General features: G+C 40.8%; 1 protein-coding gene across 4 annotated transcripts; it reads right to left on the reverse strand.

The window, feature by feature from the left end:
• Window positions 1–577: 577 nt before the first annotated feature.
• LOC128868747 (vacuolar protein sorting-associated protein 35) lies at window positions 578–18,389 on the reverse strand. 4 transcript variants are annotated; one of them, XM_054111202.1, is made up of 12 exons: window positions 17,770–18,389; window positions 17,587–17,687; window positions 14,120–14,309; window positions 13,311–14,044; window positions 13,161–13,247; window positions 12,942–13,090; window positions 5,364–5,396; window positions 4,775–5,128; window positions 4,150–4,713; window positions 3,992–4,067; window positions 1,320–1,427; window positions 578–1,240 (listed from the first exon to the last, which is right to left on the reverse strand). In XM_054111202.1, the coding sequence occupies exons 2-12, from the start codon at window positions 17,650–17,652 to the stop codon at window positions 1,079–1,081; spliced, it is 2,523 nt and encodes an 840-aa protein (XP_053967177.1). In that variant the 5' UTR covers window positions 17,653–17,687; window positions 17,770–18,389; the 3' UTR covers window positions 578–1,078. The 4 variants fall into 4 exon arrangements, with proteins under 4 accessions (XP_053967177.1, XP_053967180.1, XP_053967176.1 ...); XM_054111205.1 differs by lacking the exon at window positions 17,587–17,687 and having other exon boundaries at window positions 18,162–18,389; XM_054111201.1 differs by having other exon boundaries at window positions 17,587–18,389.
• Window positions 18,390–18,696: the final 307 nt, after the last annotated feature.

Genomic DNA, 18,696 nt, shown 5'->3' on the forward strand with positions numbered 1-18,696 from the left:
AGCCGTTTTAGAGCTGCTTGACTGTCAGAGAGAATGTTAATATTGGCACCGCGCGTGCCTCTCCGTCGACATTCTCTGGCACACAGCTCTAAGGCGTGTATCTCCGCCTGGAAAATGGAAGTGGTTTTTCCCACTGCAACTGCTGTAGCCACCATCCAAATTAAGCACACAATTGTTATGTTTTTTCTAAAACTTGTTATCTCAATATTTATTTTAGCATTTTTAAGAATTTATCATAATCAGCAAATATCTCCTTTCCAACACGCAATGGTGCTTCATTCATTTTTTTTTTTTGTATTTTTTTTAAGCCGTGCCGACGACAGTTTCGGTAGTTTTTGCACAAGTTATGCACGCTTGTTAGCCAAATAGTATTTTTGCTTTGCTTTTAAATATCTAGGATTTTTCCAGTATGCTTTAATTTTGCTTCCATTGCTTTTGTGTGTTCATTAATACTTAATTAAAAAAAAAAAAACAATTATCGTGAATGTGAATATGTTTTTATGCCTACTCTCTAAACCAAAAGTTAGCATCAAACGATAGATAGTTGCTTTGTAGAGAGAGAGAGAGAGACAGAAAATAAGCAATACCGCACATTGTTATTGTATAATATATATAAATGTGTGTAGAAATCGAGCATAATTTTAACGATAAACAATACATCAATATAATAATTGGTGGAATTATAGGATCCTCCTCCAATAGGTTCACAATAAATGGAATTTCGATATAATTTGATCTGGTAAACAATCATTACAAGTACAACTTTTTTTTACATAAATGTTATCATAACTAACTGAACATAATATTTAGAGTTTCAGGCTTCTAGTGAATTATAAAAAAATCTAAATTTACGAGAGAAACTAGGAGCGCTGTATTCGCAACTTAAGCGGTGAAAATAAAGTGGGGGATGTGCATTTAAATTGAGTGACTGTTGTTGCTTGCTGCCGGAGGTGTACAGGTGCCTTTCATTCGATCACTTTAGGTATATGTATGCGTATAAAGGTAGTTCAAATAAAAACCGTATTGCGCACGCAAGTTTCACCACCCTATGCGCTTTAAGTAATAACTTTATTTTTTACTAATTGATGGAAATGCCAGCGAATGAAACCTCCAAGCCCGCATCGTTTGATTCCATGCGAGTTCTAATATGCGCTAATGTATTTTTGTAATGCATTTCTATTTGTTTCGTCTCCTCGGTGGACTCCAGATTCGGCAAATCCTCGTTGATCTTCGCAATGAGCTGGACAAATTTTGAGAATAAATGGATAGAGGTAAACACATTGCACGATGTCTGGGTTAAAGTTACAAAATTCACAAACCTGATTTAGCATTGCAACAGTAATTAGCGAATTACCACGTTCGAAATAGAAGAGATAATGATTCAGCAATTCGACATATAATTGCACTTGTACACCTATGTCCAAGCACTGGAAAAGTACAAGAAATTAATATATTTAAATAATTCTACTACATACTTGGTCCTGCCATAAGTTCTGTTACAAGTTGAGTTCGTTATAGATATGAAATTATATTTTTTTTAATGAAGTTGGTTAGTTTTATTTCATCATTGGTTGGTTGGTTAAAGTGGTGATTCTTCCAGAATCCAACTAGCGCTTCCGCACTATTTTGTTGCCACATCCTCTTTACCAACTTGTTTAACGGTTATTTACAGCATAACTATATCCAGTCTGTGCGGTTAAGGAACCTTATTAGGTTGTTGACGTCTAAGCCAGACAGTTGTTCGAGATTCTCGAACAGCGGTTGGCCCAGGTTTAACATTCTGTCCTTCCATAGGGCAGGGCATTCACAGAGGAAATGCAAGATTGTCTCCTTTTTCTCCGGTTGTTAGCAACTGTGACAGTATGTATTGTGAGGGATACCCATTGCTGCTTGTTCTCCGATAGACCAAAAGCCAGTTATGACTGCCGTTAGCCTCCAGGCGTCCCGTCGTTTCATTCTTATTAATGCCGACGATTGCTTGAGGTTGTAGGTGGGCCATAACGTTCTGCTAATTTTGCATTTCGTCTGGACTTTTCACCTACAGTCCGCGATTCGGAGGTATTTTTGGGAAATTGTACTCTTGACTGCACCTAATGGTGTGAATACCGATTCTGTAAGAGCGTTATTCATAGCAGATCCCCCTCTTGCCATTTCATCATGGAAAAATTAAAAAAATTTAATTTTCATTCGAAATGATCGGCATTTGCTTTTGCACAGGCCTTCAAACGATTAGGTCATTTAGCTATTGCAGCACGCATCTAAAGGTAGACCTGGGAAACGGGCTGTTTCGACAGGTTGGGTGCAGAGGGAGATGGGTGTTACAAGAGTAGGTTTTAAGGGGCATGTGCAAAGGTGAGTAGTGTCGTGTGGGGTGCCTTCACATACTGGACATATGTTGGGTATGTCGGGATCGATTCTGGATAAATAGGAGTTTAACCTACTACAATATCCAGAAAGTAATTGTTCCAGTGTTACGCGGGTCTCACGGGGAAGCTGCTGTAGGTGGTGGTTGGACTCCGATTACGGCATTCCGTGGACGGCAGCTTAAGAAGGTGGTAACGGTCTCCCGGTGAATGTCGTTTAATATCTGTCTAAACACTGTCTGGTCCAGTAGATGTCCGTTAGTTTTGTCCTGGATTTCGTAGGCATAGTTTAATAGGTGTCTCCTGACGTGCCTGGGAGGCGGCTCTCGCTCAAGCAGGTGTCTGCAAGGGTGAAACCTGCGGTAGCACCCTAACAGGAACTGCTTCCTAAGCAGTTTGTTGTGCTCCATTACAGGGGGCATCTGTGCCTCATTGTGAAGGTGTTGAAGGGGGGACATCAGGAGGCAACTCGTCGCTATCCGAATGGCAATTTTTTGGCATGTCTGAAGCTTTATCCACTGCGTCTCACTGGTTCCAGGCGACCAGACAGGCGCAGCATAGCTTAGAACCGTCCGGCCTATTGCCGTAAATGTCGATAGCAACAATTCTTTGACTTTGCCGCAAGTGTTCCGGCAAGCAGTTTGAGGACCTTGTTGCGATTTTGGACTTCAGTTGCAATTGCGATTGTGTGCGCAGAGAAGGAGAGCAAACTGTCGAAGGTTACACCCAAAATTTTGGGATTGTTTACAGTCGGAATTGGTAATTGGTGTGTCATAGACTTTTCCCTTGAGAGGCAGTTTGACCTCCTTTGTCCAGGTGGTAAAGATGGTCACCGTGGACTTAATGGGGGAAAGTGAAAAAGCGAGAAGGGTCGGTGAGGTAGTTGTTCACTTTGGAGCACAGGTCATCGATGTTATAGCCCGAAGTCATTATCGTGCAGTCGTCAGCGTGTGAGACCAGGGATACTACTTCTGGTGGCTGCGGGAGTTTCGAGATATAGAAGTTGAACAGCAAGGGTGAAACGACACCACCCTAAGGAACACCTTGCAAGTTTGGTCTCAAAAGATCACGGACGAGTGACGACCGCTCAGATAGTACGCGGATTACCTCTTCAGCCCTGGCGGGAGCGTCGACTGATAAATATGATCTAGTAGCATGGAATGGCTGACAGTGTCGAAAGCCTTCTTCAAGTCTAAAGCTACTAGGACAGTCCTCTCGCAGGGGCGGTTTTGGTTTGCTTATCTGGGTGTTTATGACGGTGAATGCAGTGGTGGTGCTATGCACTCGTCGGAAACCATGCTGATGTGGGGCTGGGGCTAGATGTTTCGTGAAGAGTGGGAGTAGGAGGTCTTAACCCCTTATTTGTAGAAATGAAGAGATGTAACGTCTTTGTAAGACACTCCCTATCAAACCATTACGGAGGCTGGATGGTCGCCACGCTTGACCTCTGGAACAACATTTATTGTGTCTTTAGAAGTTTTAGCATAGATTTCGTCGTTTTGCTTATTTACAACTACTTCAACAGTCGCATCTGTGAAAAGAATATTTCTCTGTTCTCGCCGTATGCATTGTAAAAATTGTCACAGAATTTATGGCAAGATTAAGTATACACTTTTTTTGTTACATACATGCGCAATTATACGTGCGCCCTTCTTTAGGCACTCAAGCGTGCGTTTTTCATCGCGCATCTCGTCGCCATTTTTCCTACAAAGCAGGAAAAAAACAAAAAAAAAGGAAGTCATAAATTAACAATATATTTACAGTAAATATTGTCCAGAGCACTTACTTGCCGCTCCAGAAGAGCGCAGCGCACGCCACCACACCTCGACACTGATCGGGCTTCTTCAACAGTTTGGACGCTGAAAGTGCACAATTCGTGCGCAAAGGCTCCGCGTTCTCCTCACTGAAGCACGACATTTGTTCAAATGTGGACATAATCAGCATAATTGCTGCCAGCTGTGCCTTCGAATCAGATATTTCATCTTCGTACAATGAGAATGCTTGCGTCATGAACTCATAAGCCACTGTCTCGTGATTTGGGTAGCCAATTTCACCAATGACTAGCGCACCTTGCAAGTACAAACGCAACGCCAAATCGGCCAAGTCTGCTTTTGCTATCGCCGCGATCGTACTGTGGCAGTATTGTAATATCTTTTGGCATTTCTTATCCCAATTTTCATCCTCTTCGGCGATTGCCTTATACTTGTAGGCTAGCTGATACGCGGAGAATACGAGCGGCGGTAAGACATGCTTGATACGTTGTGGACCACCGGCACCCAGATGCTTGCGTGCCGATTGGAGAATTTTGTATTGCATGTCGGGTTCATCGGACTTCATATAGTGAATGAACCTAAAAAAATAATTACGGTTTCTTAAAACCAGGTATGTGGTAAAATTTAAATAAAATTTACCGCGCTACAACGCCTTGCTCTTCGGCGAATTCTTCGGGATCGACATTGTTAGCATTGGCAGGTTGTGGCACAGGTTTGCCATCGGGTCCTACGGGCACTTCCTCATCTTTGATTAGTGGCATTATGATGGTCAATACGTGTTCACCCTGTTCAGCTGTTGGTATAAGAGTTTCGAATTCGAGCACATTCATTACCAGATAGAGCGCCAATGACTTTCGTGAAGTGTAGTCGAACTTGTCTAGTAATGGCGTGAAGTTCTTCAGTTGTATAACAGTCAATGCGTTGTTGTAGAAATCGATGCAAATGCGTAGGAGACGTGATAATTCTTGGTTCACCGAGAGAAAATGAGAAATGCTGGAATAATTAAGAAGACTTTAGATGCTAGTCCTTCTAATGAACGGGTGGCAAGTTATATGGCGATAATTCAAAATTTGAAGTGTAGCTTGAAAGGTGGCAAGTTTCGAATCAAATAAAATTAGTAGCAAATAATTGCTAAACTGTCCGAGTGGCTTTATGATTGACTCTCGACAAACAATGGTAAAGCTCTGTGTGCACTTAGGAGTGCAAGAAGGGTTCTCATTAAACTTACCTACCGTTAGGACGATATACAACTATGAGTCCTCTATTTAGGAACAAATACATGAAAAACAAAAACAAATAATAAATTAAAACAAATAATATGATAATAAATAAATCAAAAATAATAATAAATTAAAAAATAAATAAAATAGATAATAAAAAAAAAATAAAAATTAAAACACAAATAAAAATAAAATAAATAACAAATTAAAAAACAAATAAAAAAAATGAATTAAAAATAATATAAAATAAATAAAAAAAAAAATTAATTAAAAAAAAAATAAATTAAAAAAAATGCAATAAATTAAAACAAAAAAAAAATAAATTAAAAGAAAATAAATATTAATTAAAAAAAAAAAGAAAATAAAGTAAAAAGAAAAAACAAATTAAAAATAAACAAAAAACAAATAAAAAAAAAATTAAAAAAAAAAAATAAATAAAAAAATAAAATAAATTAAACAAAAGCAAATAATAAATAAAAAAATAACAAATTAAAAAAAAAAATAAAAAAAATGGAATTAAAAACATAAAAAAAATAAAAATAATATTTAATTAAAAAGAAAAAATTAATTTAAAAAAATCAAATAATAAATTAAAAGGAAGCAAAACAAAATAATGCCCTTTGGTTGGGCACCTATTGCGGCGCGTCCCAGGTGGTGGATAGGGTACGCCACAGTTATCTTCTGTGGTTAAGTAGGTCATAGCCTTGGTAAAAGCCTACTCGCGAACCAGCCTAGTTCTCGTCAACCAACAACTATGGTCGGGGGAAAAACATGTAGTGCAGTGTTACTGCACGCGTGCCGTAACTGCCATAATTGCTGGCAGTGACCCATATCCACTTCGGTGGAAGGCGAGAAGCCACTCGTATTAGTAGGTCATGTCTCTGCTAATACGAATGGAGTAAACATGGACTCACGGGGAGAAGGCCACTTCCTTATATCAAAGGCTACCAATCCAAGGTGGAACAGCATACGCCGAGGGATGCATGGCTTAGGGTGAGCTAAGTCGCTAGTATGCGGACTCTGGGGCACCTGTCGCACCCCAGTTTAAATTCGACTTACCACGGCATAGGGCTCTGGCGTGGCGAACCCCATTATTTCCCTACGAATATCTCTGGTTACGACTGCTGACTCGTCAGCTGAGTGACCGCCCCGCAAAAATGAACAAAACTAACATAAAACAAACAACACAACAAAAAATTCCTTCCCGACGCGGAAGACCCGTTGGCTCCACCAAACTTATGGCGGGGTCAAAAACCACCCCTTCGGTGGCTAAAGTGCTCACTAAGAGCAAGACCGTCAAGGAGACACCACCGCACTCCCAGGTGGCTTCTACTTCCTCCAAAACCGACTCGGCTGCGGAGAACCCATCGATCACCTTATCTGTTTTGCCAGAAACTGGGAAAACAAGTCGGACAGAAGTCTCCAGAAAACCCATCCCTCCTCATCTCCGTCGATACAGAGATCGAAGACGCGCCACTTTCCTTACGGAAAAGTTCGGCAAAACCCCTGAGGAGGAGCTGTCCGACCAACAAAAGTCAACTCTCGGTTGGGCCCGGGAATTTCTTCGGAAGTATGAGGCGTCCAAAGAGAAACCGAGTGCAGCTAAGCGGCAGCGGTCTTCAGAGGATCCTTCTAGCTCCAACGACCCCAAGAAGCATAAAGCTTCCTCTGAGGTCAAATTACGCAAGTTCTGCGAAGTTGCCAGAGATAGTCTGGTCATGGCGGTGGTGGATAACAGCCACCCTGACGGTTTCATCTCTCCATCAAACTGGAAGATTGTGGAGAGAAAACTCCAGTTGGGATACCTGGACGTTCTGAAGCAGAACCCAGGGCCTCCTCCTTTCTGCTCTGACGCGGGATGGTTCCAGGCAAGGGTCAAGTTGATCGCGTGCTCGGATCAACGTTCGGTCAGCCTGTACGGCAAGGCCCTCGACCGACTCGGCGAGGTATGGCCCGGAGCGAATCTCCAACTCATCAAAAAGAGTGAAATTCCCAACAAACCCCGCGGCAGAGCAAGAATACCTGTAGAGCCATCCGATCCGGAAACCATCCTGGAGCTACTGAAGATCGGAAACCCGAACCTACCCACCGAAAACTGGAGGGTAGTTAAGGTGGAAGAGCCTTCAGGAAACTCCAGACATGTCACGCTGCTCCTGGACCAGGAAAGCGTTCAAGCACTGGACGACCGCAAGGGGATTGTGGCATTCGGGTTCACTACCACTACCATTTGGACCTATCAGCCGAAAAATCTCCTCGCACCCAGCGAAGAGAGTACGGCGGCCCCCGAGATGGATGTCGATAAGCCTCTCTCACAAGATTCGACGATTGAGTCCGACTCGGAATCAAACAGCGAACTTGTGGGAAACTTATTTAACATTCAACTCGGGGACGAGGATAGTCTTTTAGATAGCGGTGATGACGCGAACGCCACAGTCATCGAATGTCCGTCTAAAAGTGCTGCAGATTAATCTGCACCACTCTAAGGCTGCCTCGGCAGCCCTCATTCTTCGTCTCTCTGACCTCAGAGAAGACATCATTCTCATCCAAGAACCTTGGATATCAAACAACAAGATATGCGGCCTGAAAGATAGGCACTACACCTTGTTTCAAGGTGAGGCTAACGTTAGATCGCGCTCTTGTATTCTCATTCGAAAACATATTAATGCTTTTCTTCTTCCCTTTAGCAATGCTGACACCACTGCCATAGAGGTTGAAGCTGTCCACGGCCCGATTTGGATTGTGTCGGCTTACATGCCTTACGACGCAGCGGAGGCGCCTCCTCCTGAAGCAGTGAGGAGGCTCGTCAATACGGCGCATCTGATCCAGAAACGCGTCATTATTGGAGCAGACGCTAATGCACATAATACTGTTTGGGGCAGTACAAACAACAACACACGAGGTGAGCAACTTTTTGATTATATTCTAGCGAATAAGCTTGATATATGTAATAGAGGTGATGTCCCTACGTTTCTTAACTCGTCTAGAAGAGAGGTACTCGATATTACTCTTGCTAGCGAATCATGTACACAACTGGTGCAGGACTGGAGCGTTGATAAACAGCACTCTTTTTCCGACCACCAATATATAACATTCACTTTAAAAGCCGAAACGGCAAAACCCATGAAGTACCTTAACAAAAAGCGTATGAATTGGATCAAATATAAAGAACATCTTGCCAATGGACTTCCTGATATCAGGCAGTTTGAAATGGCAAATAAAAACGATATCGAAAACGCTGTCAACATGATAACGAAGACGTGTCAAAGCGCAGCACGACAATCTTGTCCCCTGACAAAAACAGGAGGTAAGCATAAACCTTTTTGGTGGACTCCAGAAATCTCAGAACTTCGCAATCGAACTCGGAAACTCTTTAACCAATCTAAAATAACAGACGAATGGGCAGAATATCGACAATGTCTCAAAGACTTTAAGAAAGCTGTCAGAAGTGCAAAACGCACATCCTGGCGATCATACACTCAAGAATTAGAAAACACCTCAGAAGTAAGCAGACTACGCAAGATTCTTGCTTCAAACCCAGTCTCTCCCAGTTTTATCATGACTCAAGATGGAACTTGGACTACTTCAACTGACCACACTCTTAGAATACTTCTAGAATCTCACTTTCCAGGCTGTGTTGCCAACTTACCTGCACTTCCCAGCACTTTTCAGAGTAATTATGGGAATAGATCAGATCTAATCAGCTCTAATAGCATCTCTACAGCAATACTAAGCTTTAAAAAATTTAAATCACCAGGTCCTGACAACATCATTCCAGCAGAACTTCAAGAAGGACTAGAAATTCTACTGCCTTGGTTAACCAGGATCTTTAACAAGTGTTTAAATCTGTCTTATCTTCCGACAATTTGGAAGAAATCGAAGGTAGTATTCATTCCGAAAACGGGGAAGCCTTCACACTGTAAACCAAACGACTTCAGGCCCATTAGCCTAACCTCTTTTTGCTTAAAGGCTTTTGAAAAAGTCTTAGATGAGCAAATCAAAACCCAACTTGATACTAAATTGATCTCAGAGGCACAACATGCCTACACTAAAGGGAAATCGACTCAAACGGCACTTCATTCACTGGTGCAAACAGTGGAAACTTCCCTTCACAATAAGGAGTACTCTCTTGTCGCATTTATGGACATAGAAGGTGCTTTTAATAATATTGAACCCAACGCTATTTTGTCTGAAATTGCCAAATTGGGTATTAATTACTCCATCCGAAAGATGATCGAACAAATGCTCCAAAGTAGAATAATCACTTCAGAGCTTGGGTTAAGCCGCATGAGAATGTACGCCGTCAAAGGCACTCCTCAAGGCGGAGTACTTTCACCCCTTCTCTGGAATCTCGCTGTAAACAGTTTGCTCCGAAATCTCGAAAAAGCAGGCTGCAAGGTTGTAGCCTATGCAGATGATATTGCTCTCTGCGTGTCAGGCAAACACCTGAATACTCTTACTGAGCTCATGCAACACTCAATCAATATTCTGTCAAAATGGTGCACCGAGTGCGGACTAAATGCGAATCCAGCAAAGACAGATCTTGTTCTCTTCAATAGGAAACAACAATCTCCTCCACTGCAAACAATAACCTTAAAAGGGGAATCATTACTCCTATCTGATTCAGCTAAATATCTAGGAGTTATTCTAGATAGGAAGTTGAGTTGGAAATTGAACATCGAAAACAGATGCAAAAAAGCTTTCATAGCTCTTTATACTTGCAAGAAAGCTATAGGCAAAACCTGGGGTTTTTCACCTCGGATCATTTATTGGATATATACCTCGATCATCAAACCGATACTCTTCTACGGTGTGGTTGTATGGTGGACAGCACTCGAAAAACGGTGTAGAGTAGCCACAATTGATCGAGTTCAAAGAACAGCCTGCCTCCTGATAACAGGATGCTTAAGTACAACACCTACTAAGGCTCTAAATACGTTGCTTCACTTGTTCCCTATCGATCTGGCTGGCAAAGCGATTGCAGCGAAAGCAGCGACACGCATGAATGCTATATCGAAATGGAATAAGTATCTTGGCCATTCGGCCATACTGAACAGGAACACAATTATCTCTTCTGACATAGACTATCATGTAAGTCTTCCATCACCACCCTTGCTATTCTCCTGTTCACTCCCAACTAGGGAAGAATGGAAGACAAATCTAACCGAAATCAATGGCCCTCTGACTATATATACAGATGGTTCAAAACAAGACGGCAAAGTGGGATTTGGAATCTTTTCCAATTCCCCTCACATCAATCTATCATTTAGATTACCCGACTACTGTAGCGTATTCCAAGCGGAAGTATGCGCTATCTGGTATGCTGCGAAAACTCTCTTAGAAAATAGAATATCACTAGAGGATATCCGCTTTTTCACCGACAGTCAAGCGGCCGTTCGAGCACTCAGCTCCTCTTATACCCACTCAGATGTGGTTCGATCCTGTCTCTTATCTCTTAACGAGATAAGTGTTCAGAATTCTGTCCAAGTTATCTGGATACCGGGTCACAGTGGATTCGAAGGTAACTGCAAAGCTGATGAGCTCGCAAGAGCCGGAGCTGCGCAATCAAATGTTAGTAACTTACCCACAATCCACATTCCGCTCTCAACATGTAAATTACTCATTGATCGAGAATTTCACAGCATTGCTGATCGGAGGTGGCGAGTGGAAACTACTTGCGTTACGACCAGACAAATCTGGCCATCCTACAATCTGAAACAGACAAAAACCCTTATAAGTCTTTCGAAACACGAACTAAGGCATATAATATCTCTTATCACCGGCCACTGCCTGTTGGGCACTCACGCACGTCGGCTCGGGGTTCCTCAGAACGACCTGTGCAGATACTGCGAGGACGAAGATGAGGAAGTATCGAGTAGACATTTGCTGTGCAGTTGTCCCGGTCTAGCCAGAAGTCGCCTCGCTCTTCTTGGCTCTCCAACAATTGACAATCTTTCAGTACTCTCGAACCTGAAAATCGAATCTCTCATCAAATTCTCGAAACGAATTAATATCTTTGACCAAAATCCACAATAAAAATCTCGGTTAGGTGGGGAAATCATGTAACATAATGAGCTCTAGGGCAACACAACGGACCCAACTTGCGGTCTATGTGGCACTCCGATGCGGGGTCACCCTTAAACCAACCAACCAACCAATAAATTAAAAAAATAATAATAATAAATTAAAAAAAAAATAGTAATTAATTAAAGCAAAAAAAATAAATTGAAAAACAAATAATAAATTAAAAAACAAATTAAATAAATTAATTAAAACTAGTAAAAAAATTATATATATTACTCTAAAAAAAATTAATTAAAAAAAAAATTCATTAAGAAACAACAAATAATAAATTAAAAAAAAAATTACAAAGAAGCTAGAAATAAATTAAAAAACAATTAAAAAACAAAAACAATTAAAAAAAAATAACAATTAAAAAAAAATAATAAAGTAATAAACCAATTAAAGAATTTAAAAAATAATAATAATAAATTAAAAAATAATAATAAATTTAAAAAAAACAATAATAAATTACAATAAAAATAAATTAATTAAAAATAATAATAAATTAATAACCAATAATAAATTAGAATAAAAAAATTATAATAAATTGAAAAAAAAAAAAAAATAATAATAATAAATTAAAAAAACAAATTACAATAAAAAAAATTATAATAAATAAAAAAACTAATAAGCTTAAAAGATAACAAATAAAAAATTATAATAATAATTGGCGTATACACTTCTGGTAGGTGTTTGACCGAGCTCCGCCTCCTATTTGTGGCATGCGTCTTGATGTTGCCGAGGGGCGACCGCTATTACAAAAAACTTTTTTGTTGTTCTCTTTGTAGCAGCAAAAACATTCCCCATACATATACGGGGAATGCTATCGAACTGGCAGTCCTTGGCCGAATATAAATTCGGGTCGTTCCGGTTACGAAGAACCGACTGTCGTGGGAACTTTGTTGCTGTTTCTTGCACGGAGATTCGAACCTACGCACTCCCTAATGGTGGTCACGCACCAAACCATTCGACTACGGCAACCGGGTTGTGAATGCACCCCGCACGACACTAACCACTTTATCACATGTCCCCACTCATCTAATACCTCTCTCCCTCTGGACCCAACCCGTCGAAACAGCCAGTTTCCTGGGCCTACCGTTAGATGAGCTAGACGAAGACGACCGGTGATTACACTACACTGACAGGGCAAAGATACTGCTACAACAACAACAACTACGGCAACCGTCCACCTAGATTACTAGTTATTATTACTAATATTTTTACGTTTTCAGCGTATCCTAAAACATGCACCAGCCGAAAAAAGCGTTGGTTAACAATCATATGTGAAGCTGACTAATCTACTTCTACGCTCCCCCGAAAGTCGGTTCTACGTTACCGGAACGACGCGGATTTACTACCGGCCCAGGAGTGTCACTCCAGCAACACTCCCCGTACATGTATGGGAAATGTTTTTGCTGCTACAACTTTTACTTGCTTTCGCCGAACTTATGATTTTTCAATCAACGTCTTTTCGAAGCTACTTTTCGGTATACCAAAAATGTCAACATCTATTCATCTCTACTAACTTATTCATTCCTAGGCTATCCAAAATGTGTGTCGTTGTGCCAAGCACTTTATCCACATAATCAACACGGTCTGGGTAGACTTTCTGGGCGAGACTGAGAAGTGCAATCTGCAGCGATATCGTATCTTCAAGCGGCATATCAGTGCGAGTCTAGAATTTTAAGCAAAAAATAATGTCATTAATAGCAATCCTTAATACTGAATAAATAATGCTAGCTCACTTGCACAATATTGGCCACTTGAATGCTGAACACTTCGAATAATTGAACCTCAGGCGGTATTATGGACTCAATGTCCGTGCCGCTAGTCTGTAAAAATAATTTATTTGAATGGAAAATTTATTTAAAATTTAGAAATATAATTAAACACACCTTGCCACTGCGCTGGTTGTATGCAGCCAAGCGATCGATCAATGAAATGATTATATTCTTAACATTCACACCAGTTTCAAGCTGTGCACATGACTTCAGGAACGGATCTAAGGTTTGTAAATGAAACTCGTCGGGAAACACTTGTATAATACATTCCATAAGGTACTCTTGCGCTATGGCATCGCGGCAACTAACCACCTGTTCCAGTATTCCAGGCAATATGAAACGCTGATAGTGTTCCAAAGTGGCCGATTCAAGTTGTGATAGACGTACCAAATTGGTGCCCACCAATATCTTTAATTCTTCACGTTCCTTTTCACGTCGTGACTTCTCACTGGAGTGACCCTGATGCTGCATACGCACCCACAATTTGTTCATCTCGGCAAAATTCGTCAGCACGAAGTCAATGGCATCCAATACATTGCCTTCATGTTCATTTTCTGCCACAAGCACATCTGGCAGTATATTGCGCGTGCACTGCAGCAGATAGTTGCGTAGAAATAGGCCACGTAGTGGATGTTGCACACCACGACACATTTCCACTAAGTCTTTGAGTATGCTACGCTTTAACGTTACATCCTTTTTGATATATACAATGCCCACGGTAATGAGCAGATAAAGACGTGGCACAATTGTATGCGAATACTGCACAAGTTCATAGAAATCCGTATCTTTGTTGCTCTTCTCACTCAAATACAATTCCAGGTGGCACAGCTCATCCGTAATGGCCATATCTAAGGTGGCAAAGAATTTAAATAGTTCATGTTTAGTGCTTGAGTGATATTTGAAGACATACAAAGCATACTCACACAACTCGTAGTAGCTCTTCGGCGAGAGCATCGAGGTACGCAATTCACTCAACATTGTGCTAGCACATTTGAGCGCATCCAAAATGCGATCCTTGTCGAGAAAGTGATTCATTTGGAATGCCTGTTTGCGTGCTGTCCCAATGGCCTCAGCCAGAAGCTTCTCTTGATCATCTAAACCACTCGGCATGGTCTGCAGTTTTGTGTTTTGTAGCAATCGCAAATAGAAGAAGAGAGAATAATATGTATGTACATAAATATGATTCAATATAAATTAATGTATAAAGACGCAGATCGAGTTGGCATAGTCTACATTGTTGAGCGTAGCTGCAATCTCATTGCAAACATGATTTGCGTCTTGGTACCAATTGAACAAGAGCCAACAATGACCGAACGACATACATACATAGGCATATATGCACATAGAACGCGTTAAATTACTTTCAATAAAGATTCGCTAAATAGATACAGACGATCGTACTGGTACTTGAGCAGCTTTTTAGGTATACGAGTATACTTTTACACACATAGAAACGTTCATATTTTCCTAAATAACAAATGCATGAATCCATAATAGAAATGCAATTTAACAACGGCGATGAGTAGAATAGCAACACCAATTAGCGCGAATGCAAAAAAAGAACAATAGAAATGTACGTATGAGTTTCTTCACGGAGCCACAACTACAATGTGTAAAAGGTTTTCCAATAATAGGTTGTTGTTGTTGTTGTTGTAGCAGCATAAACATTCCCCATTCTTACATACGGGGAATGCTGCTGGAGTGGCAATCCTTGGCCGGATATAAATCCGGGTCTGCCGTGGAAACGATAATAGGTGTTATCTAGCGCTATCGAAAGATGATTATCGATTTTTTTATGGCCGAAATTAGATGGTATTGATCTGGACAACGTTTATTTTCAACAAGACGGCGCTACGTGCCACACAGGCAACGAAACCATTGATCTTTTACGGGAAAAGTTTCCGAACCGTGTTATCTCTCGAAGAGGTGATCACAATTGGCCACCGAGATCGCGTGATTTAACACCTTGTGACTCTTTTCCTTTGGGGCCACGTGAAAGAGAAGGTCTACGCCAACAGCCCAGGGTCGATTCAAGACCTTTAAGATGGAATTCGTGAGGCTATCGGAAGACATAGGGCAGCCACTTTGCAATTCGGTTATGCAAAAATTTCACGAAAAGGATATTGTCCTGTAAGCGTGGTTGTTGTTGTTGTTGTAGCAGTACCTTTGCCCTGTCAGTGTAGCGTAATCACCGGTCGTTTTCGTCTAGCTCATCTCGCGGTAGGCTCAGGAAGCTAGCTATTTCGACGGGTTGTGTTAGATGAGTGGGTTTAATGGGGCATGTGAAAAGGTGGTTAGTGTCGTGCGAGGTGCCTTCACATGCTGGACATATGTTTGGTATGTCGGGGTCGAATCTGGATAAGTAGGAGTTTAACCTTCTACAATATCCAGAACGTAATTGTGCCAAGCTTACGCGGGACTCTCGGGGAAGTCGGAGCTCTTTGTGTCTGCGATTGGTGGTGGTTGGACTCCGATAACGGCATTCGGGTCGGGAGCTTAAGAAAGTGGTGAGTGTCTCCCGATGAATGTCTTTTATGGCCTGTCAGTACAGTGGCCGATCCAGTAGCTGTCTGTTTGTTTTGTCTGAGATCTCATCTGTTTCCTGATGTACCTGGGAGGTGGCTCAGGTTCGAACAGGTTTCTGCATGGGTGAGGCCTGCGGTAACACCCTAGCAGAAACTGCTTACTGAGCAATTTGTTATGATACTTAACAGGCCGCATTAAAGCGTCATCACGTAGGTGTTGTATAGGTGACATCAGAAGACATCCTGTCACGGTCCTTAATGCAGTGTTTTGGCAGGTCTGAAGCTTCGTCCATTGCGAATCGCTGGTTCCAGGCGACCAGACAGGCGCAGCATAGTTTAGAACCGGTCGGCCTATTGCTTTAAAAGTCGACAGCAACATTTTCTTGCCTTTGCCCCAAGTGCTGCCGGCGAGCGACGTGAGAACCTTGTTGCGATTCTGTACTTTAGTTGCAATAGCGGTTGTATGCGCTGAGAAGGAGAGCAAGCTGTCAAAGGTAACTCCCAATATTTTTGGGTTGTTAACCGTCGGAATTTGACTTTTACCTTGAGTTGTAGCTTGACCTCCTGTGTCCAGGTGCTGAAAACATGGTCGTGGTGGTTATTTGTCTGATATTATTTTCCACTCTTAACGGCATACCTCTTTGTAATGAAATAAGCATCCGATCATTTATATTAAAAAATAGCATTTTTCTTTGAATATCAAAATAACACCTCTTATTGGAAAACCCTTTATATGAATGTATGAACGAACACTTTTGAATGCACACAAAATTTTGCAAATATACGATATACAAATGGCAAGGCGTCAGATCAATGAAAAGCGTTTGGTTTGTGGTTTGCGGGTGCTGTGGTATTTGGCTGTAGGAAGGAACATTTTTAAGTGGTGCAAAATTTATGTAAAATGAATGAACTGGCATAGTGGTTACTAATAATAACAACTTCCCCAACTTTCGTACATGAAATTTTGATGGAGATATATTTTATATTATGTAAGCGCCAATGGCGGTTACTGGGTGTTGCCATCTAAGTATCATTACCCAACTGCATTTTTTGAGAGTTAGTAATAGTTTAATAATTCCGTGCTCTTACTTATAATATTTTATTTGTTCTTCTTATTGTGTTTATACAGCAGTCCAACAAGTCACTCAAAGGGGTGTATACCCATAAAAACTGAGCGCAGCTAAACCATATGACGGTTAGTTTCACACAAATACGAGGAGCATACACTGATAAGGAACGCTTGGTATGCATCGACAGTAAACATCACAAATTGCTTGGAACTTTCAGCACTCAATTGATTCACAATTTAAAAAAGCAAACTGTTTTGGTTTTAAAAGAATTCGGTGCGAACTAAGGAACTAAGGCTAGCATTCACACTCAAATTTACTACATTATTAAAACAAGAGGCTACCACTTTCACCCTCCACACTATAGGAGGCTTGGCAACAAATATAAAAAGAGTATAACCCGTCAATAAGTGGCAATGTACTTGCATTGGCATTTGTTAATGACTCTTAAGAATGAATCGCACACCCTCCACTACGAGACACAAACACAAATTAAAGTAGAACATGCGGTTACAATAACATTGAATTGTTCGTAGATAAAATTACTTTCTTGGTGCACAAACAAATGCACATAAGTGCTAAATGTTAGTTGTTACGTACATTATAAGCTTCCACTACGTAATATGAACATGAATATGAATGAGGGAACTTCTGCGTTAAGGAAGGGAAGAGATATGAGATTTAGTAGGGCTCTACACGAAAGTGGGTGTATACGAGTGAACCAATATCTAGTTTGTTTGCAACTGAAAATGTACATGTGTATGTGTGTGTGTGTGTTCCTGAATTGTGATTAATTACCATGCGGCGTTCGCTACCGCTTCGACTGCCGCTTGGGCTGTAAGATGTTGAATTCCATGGGTACATGCCGACCGCCGTGTTTGCACTACTGCTTGTTTTTTCTTATTGAATGTTTTGAGTTCAAGTATTTTTTGTTATTGTATGCTTTTGACGATTGTGGTGTGTGGTATCGAAATTTCTCACCTTTCAACTGTGAAATCAATAAACGACTGGCTAAACGGTATTGTAAATTTCGTAATTAATTTGACAAAAATGGCTAAGCAACGTCAACAAATTTAATTGCTAGCCTCCGTTTAACAGCAAAGTATCCCTGCGTATGCCTTTTCATAAATAAGTAGGTGCTAGTGTGTGCACTTACGCACATCAAAAAGCCACAATAACTAGCGCCTCCTTATCAACAGTTCCGCCGGCACTGCCCATACACTCACACTTTTTTTTATTTTTTCACTTTTTCTTTGCAAGAGTCACTTGCTAATCGCTTCCTTGTTGTGTTTTTCCTTAGGTTCTCAAATTTTTAAGCCTCCGCCGCTTTTCAAATAGAAGTAGAGCTGCTGTAGCTAACGCTGCTCACTTACCATATTCTATTCGCCTCTGCGTCGTGTGTGGCTGTTGTGCAAGAAATTAATTCTATATGCAGCTTTGCTTTCTCTTGTTACACCAATGTTTAAGCCACTTTATTTATAAGTTTGCTTAACTTTTTTAAAGTTAATTGCAAAAACTTTCCTCCAAGAGATGTGGTATTTTTCTTTCCGTTTTTTCACTAGTTTTGACGTTTCATCTTGCTGACGAATTTTTTTTTTGTTGCTTTACTGTTATTCGTGTTGACAAAGAGAGTGTCAGCTGTCAAACGAAAGATGTGCGAGTATAGCAGGGTTGCAGTGCGGCAAGCAATTTTGTACCAGTGAACTTTGAATACGCTGGAATGCTAACTAGAAGAAACGTTTATACAAAATGTGTGAAATGCGGAATAAATTGAAAAAATCTGCATCGGAATGTGAATTTCTAGCAATCGCTTATATAGTATAGTTTTTGTTCAAATTAGTTGTTGTAACTATGTTCTCTTGTGAAAGAGGTTATGTTATGCACCCTGTGAATTTGACTTCGCGCGCA

The sequence above is a fragment of the Anastrepha ludens genome, chromosome 6 (genome assembly GCF_028408465.1).
Source record: "Anastrepha ludens isolate Willacy chromosome 6, idAnaLude1.1, whole genome shotgun sequence".
NCBI lineage: Eukaryota > Metazoa > Arthropoda > Insecta > Diptera > Tephritidae > Anastrepha > Anastrepha ludens.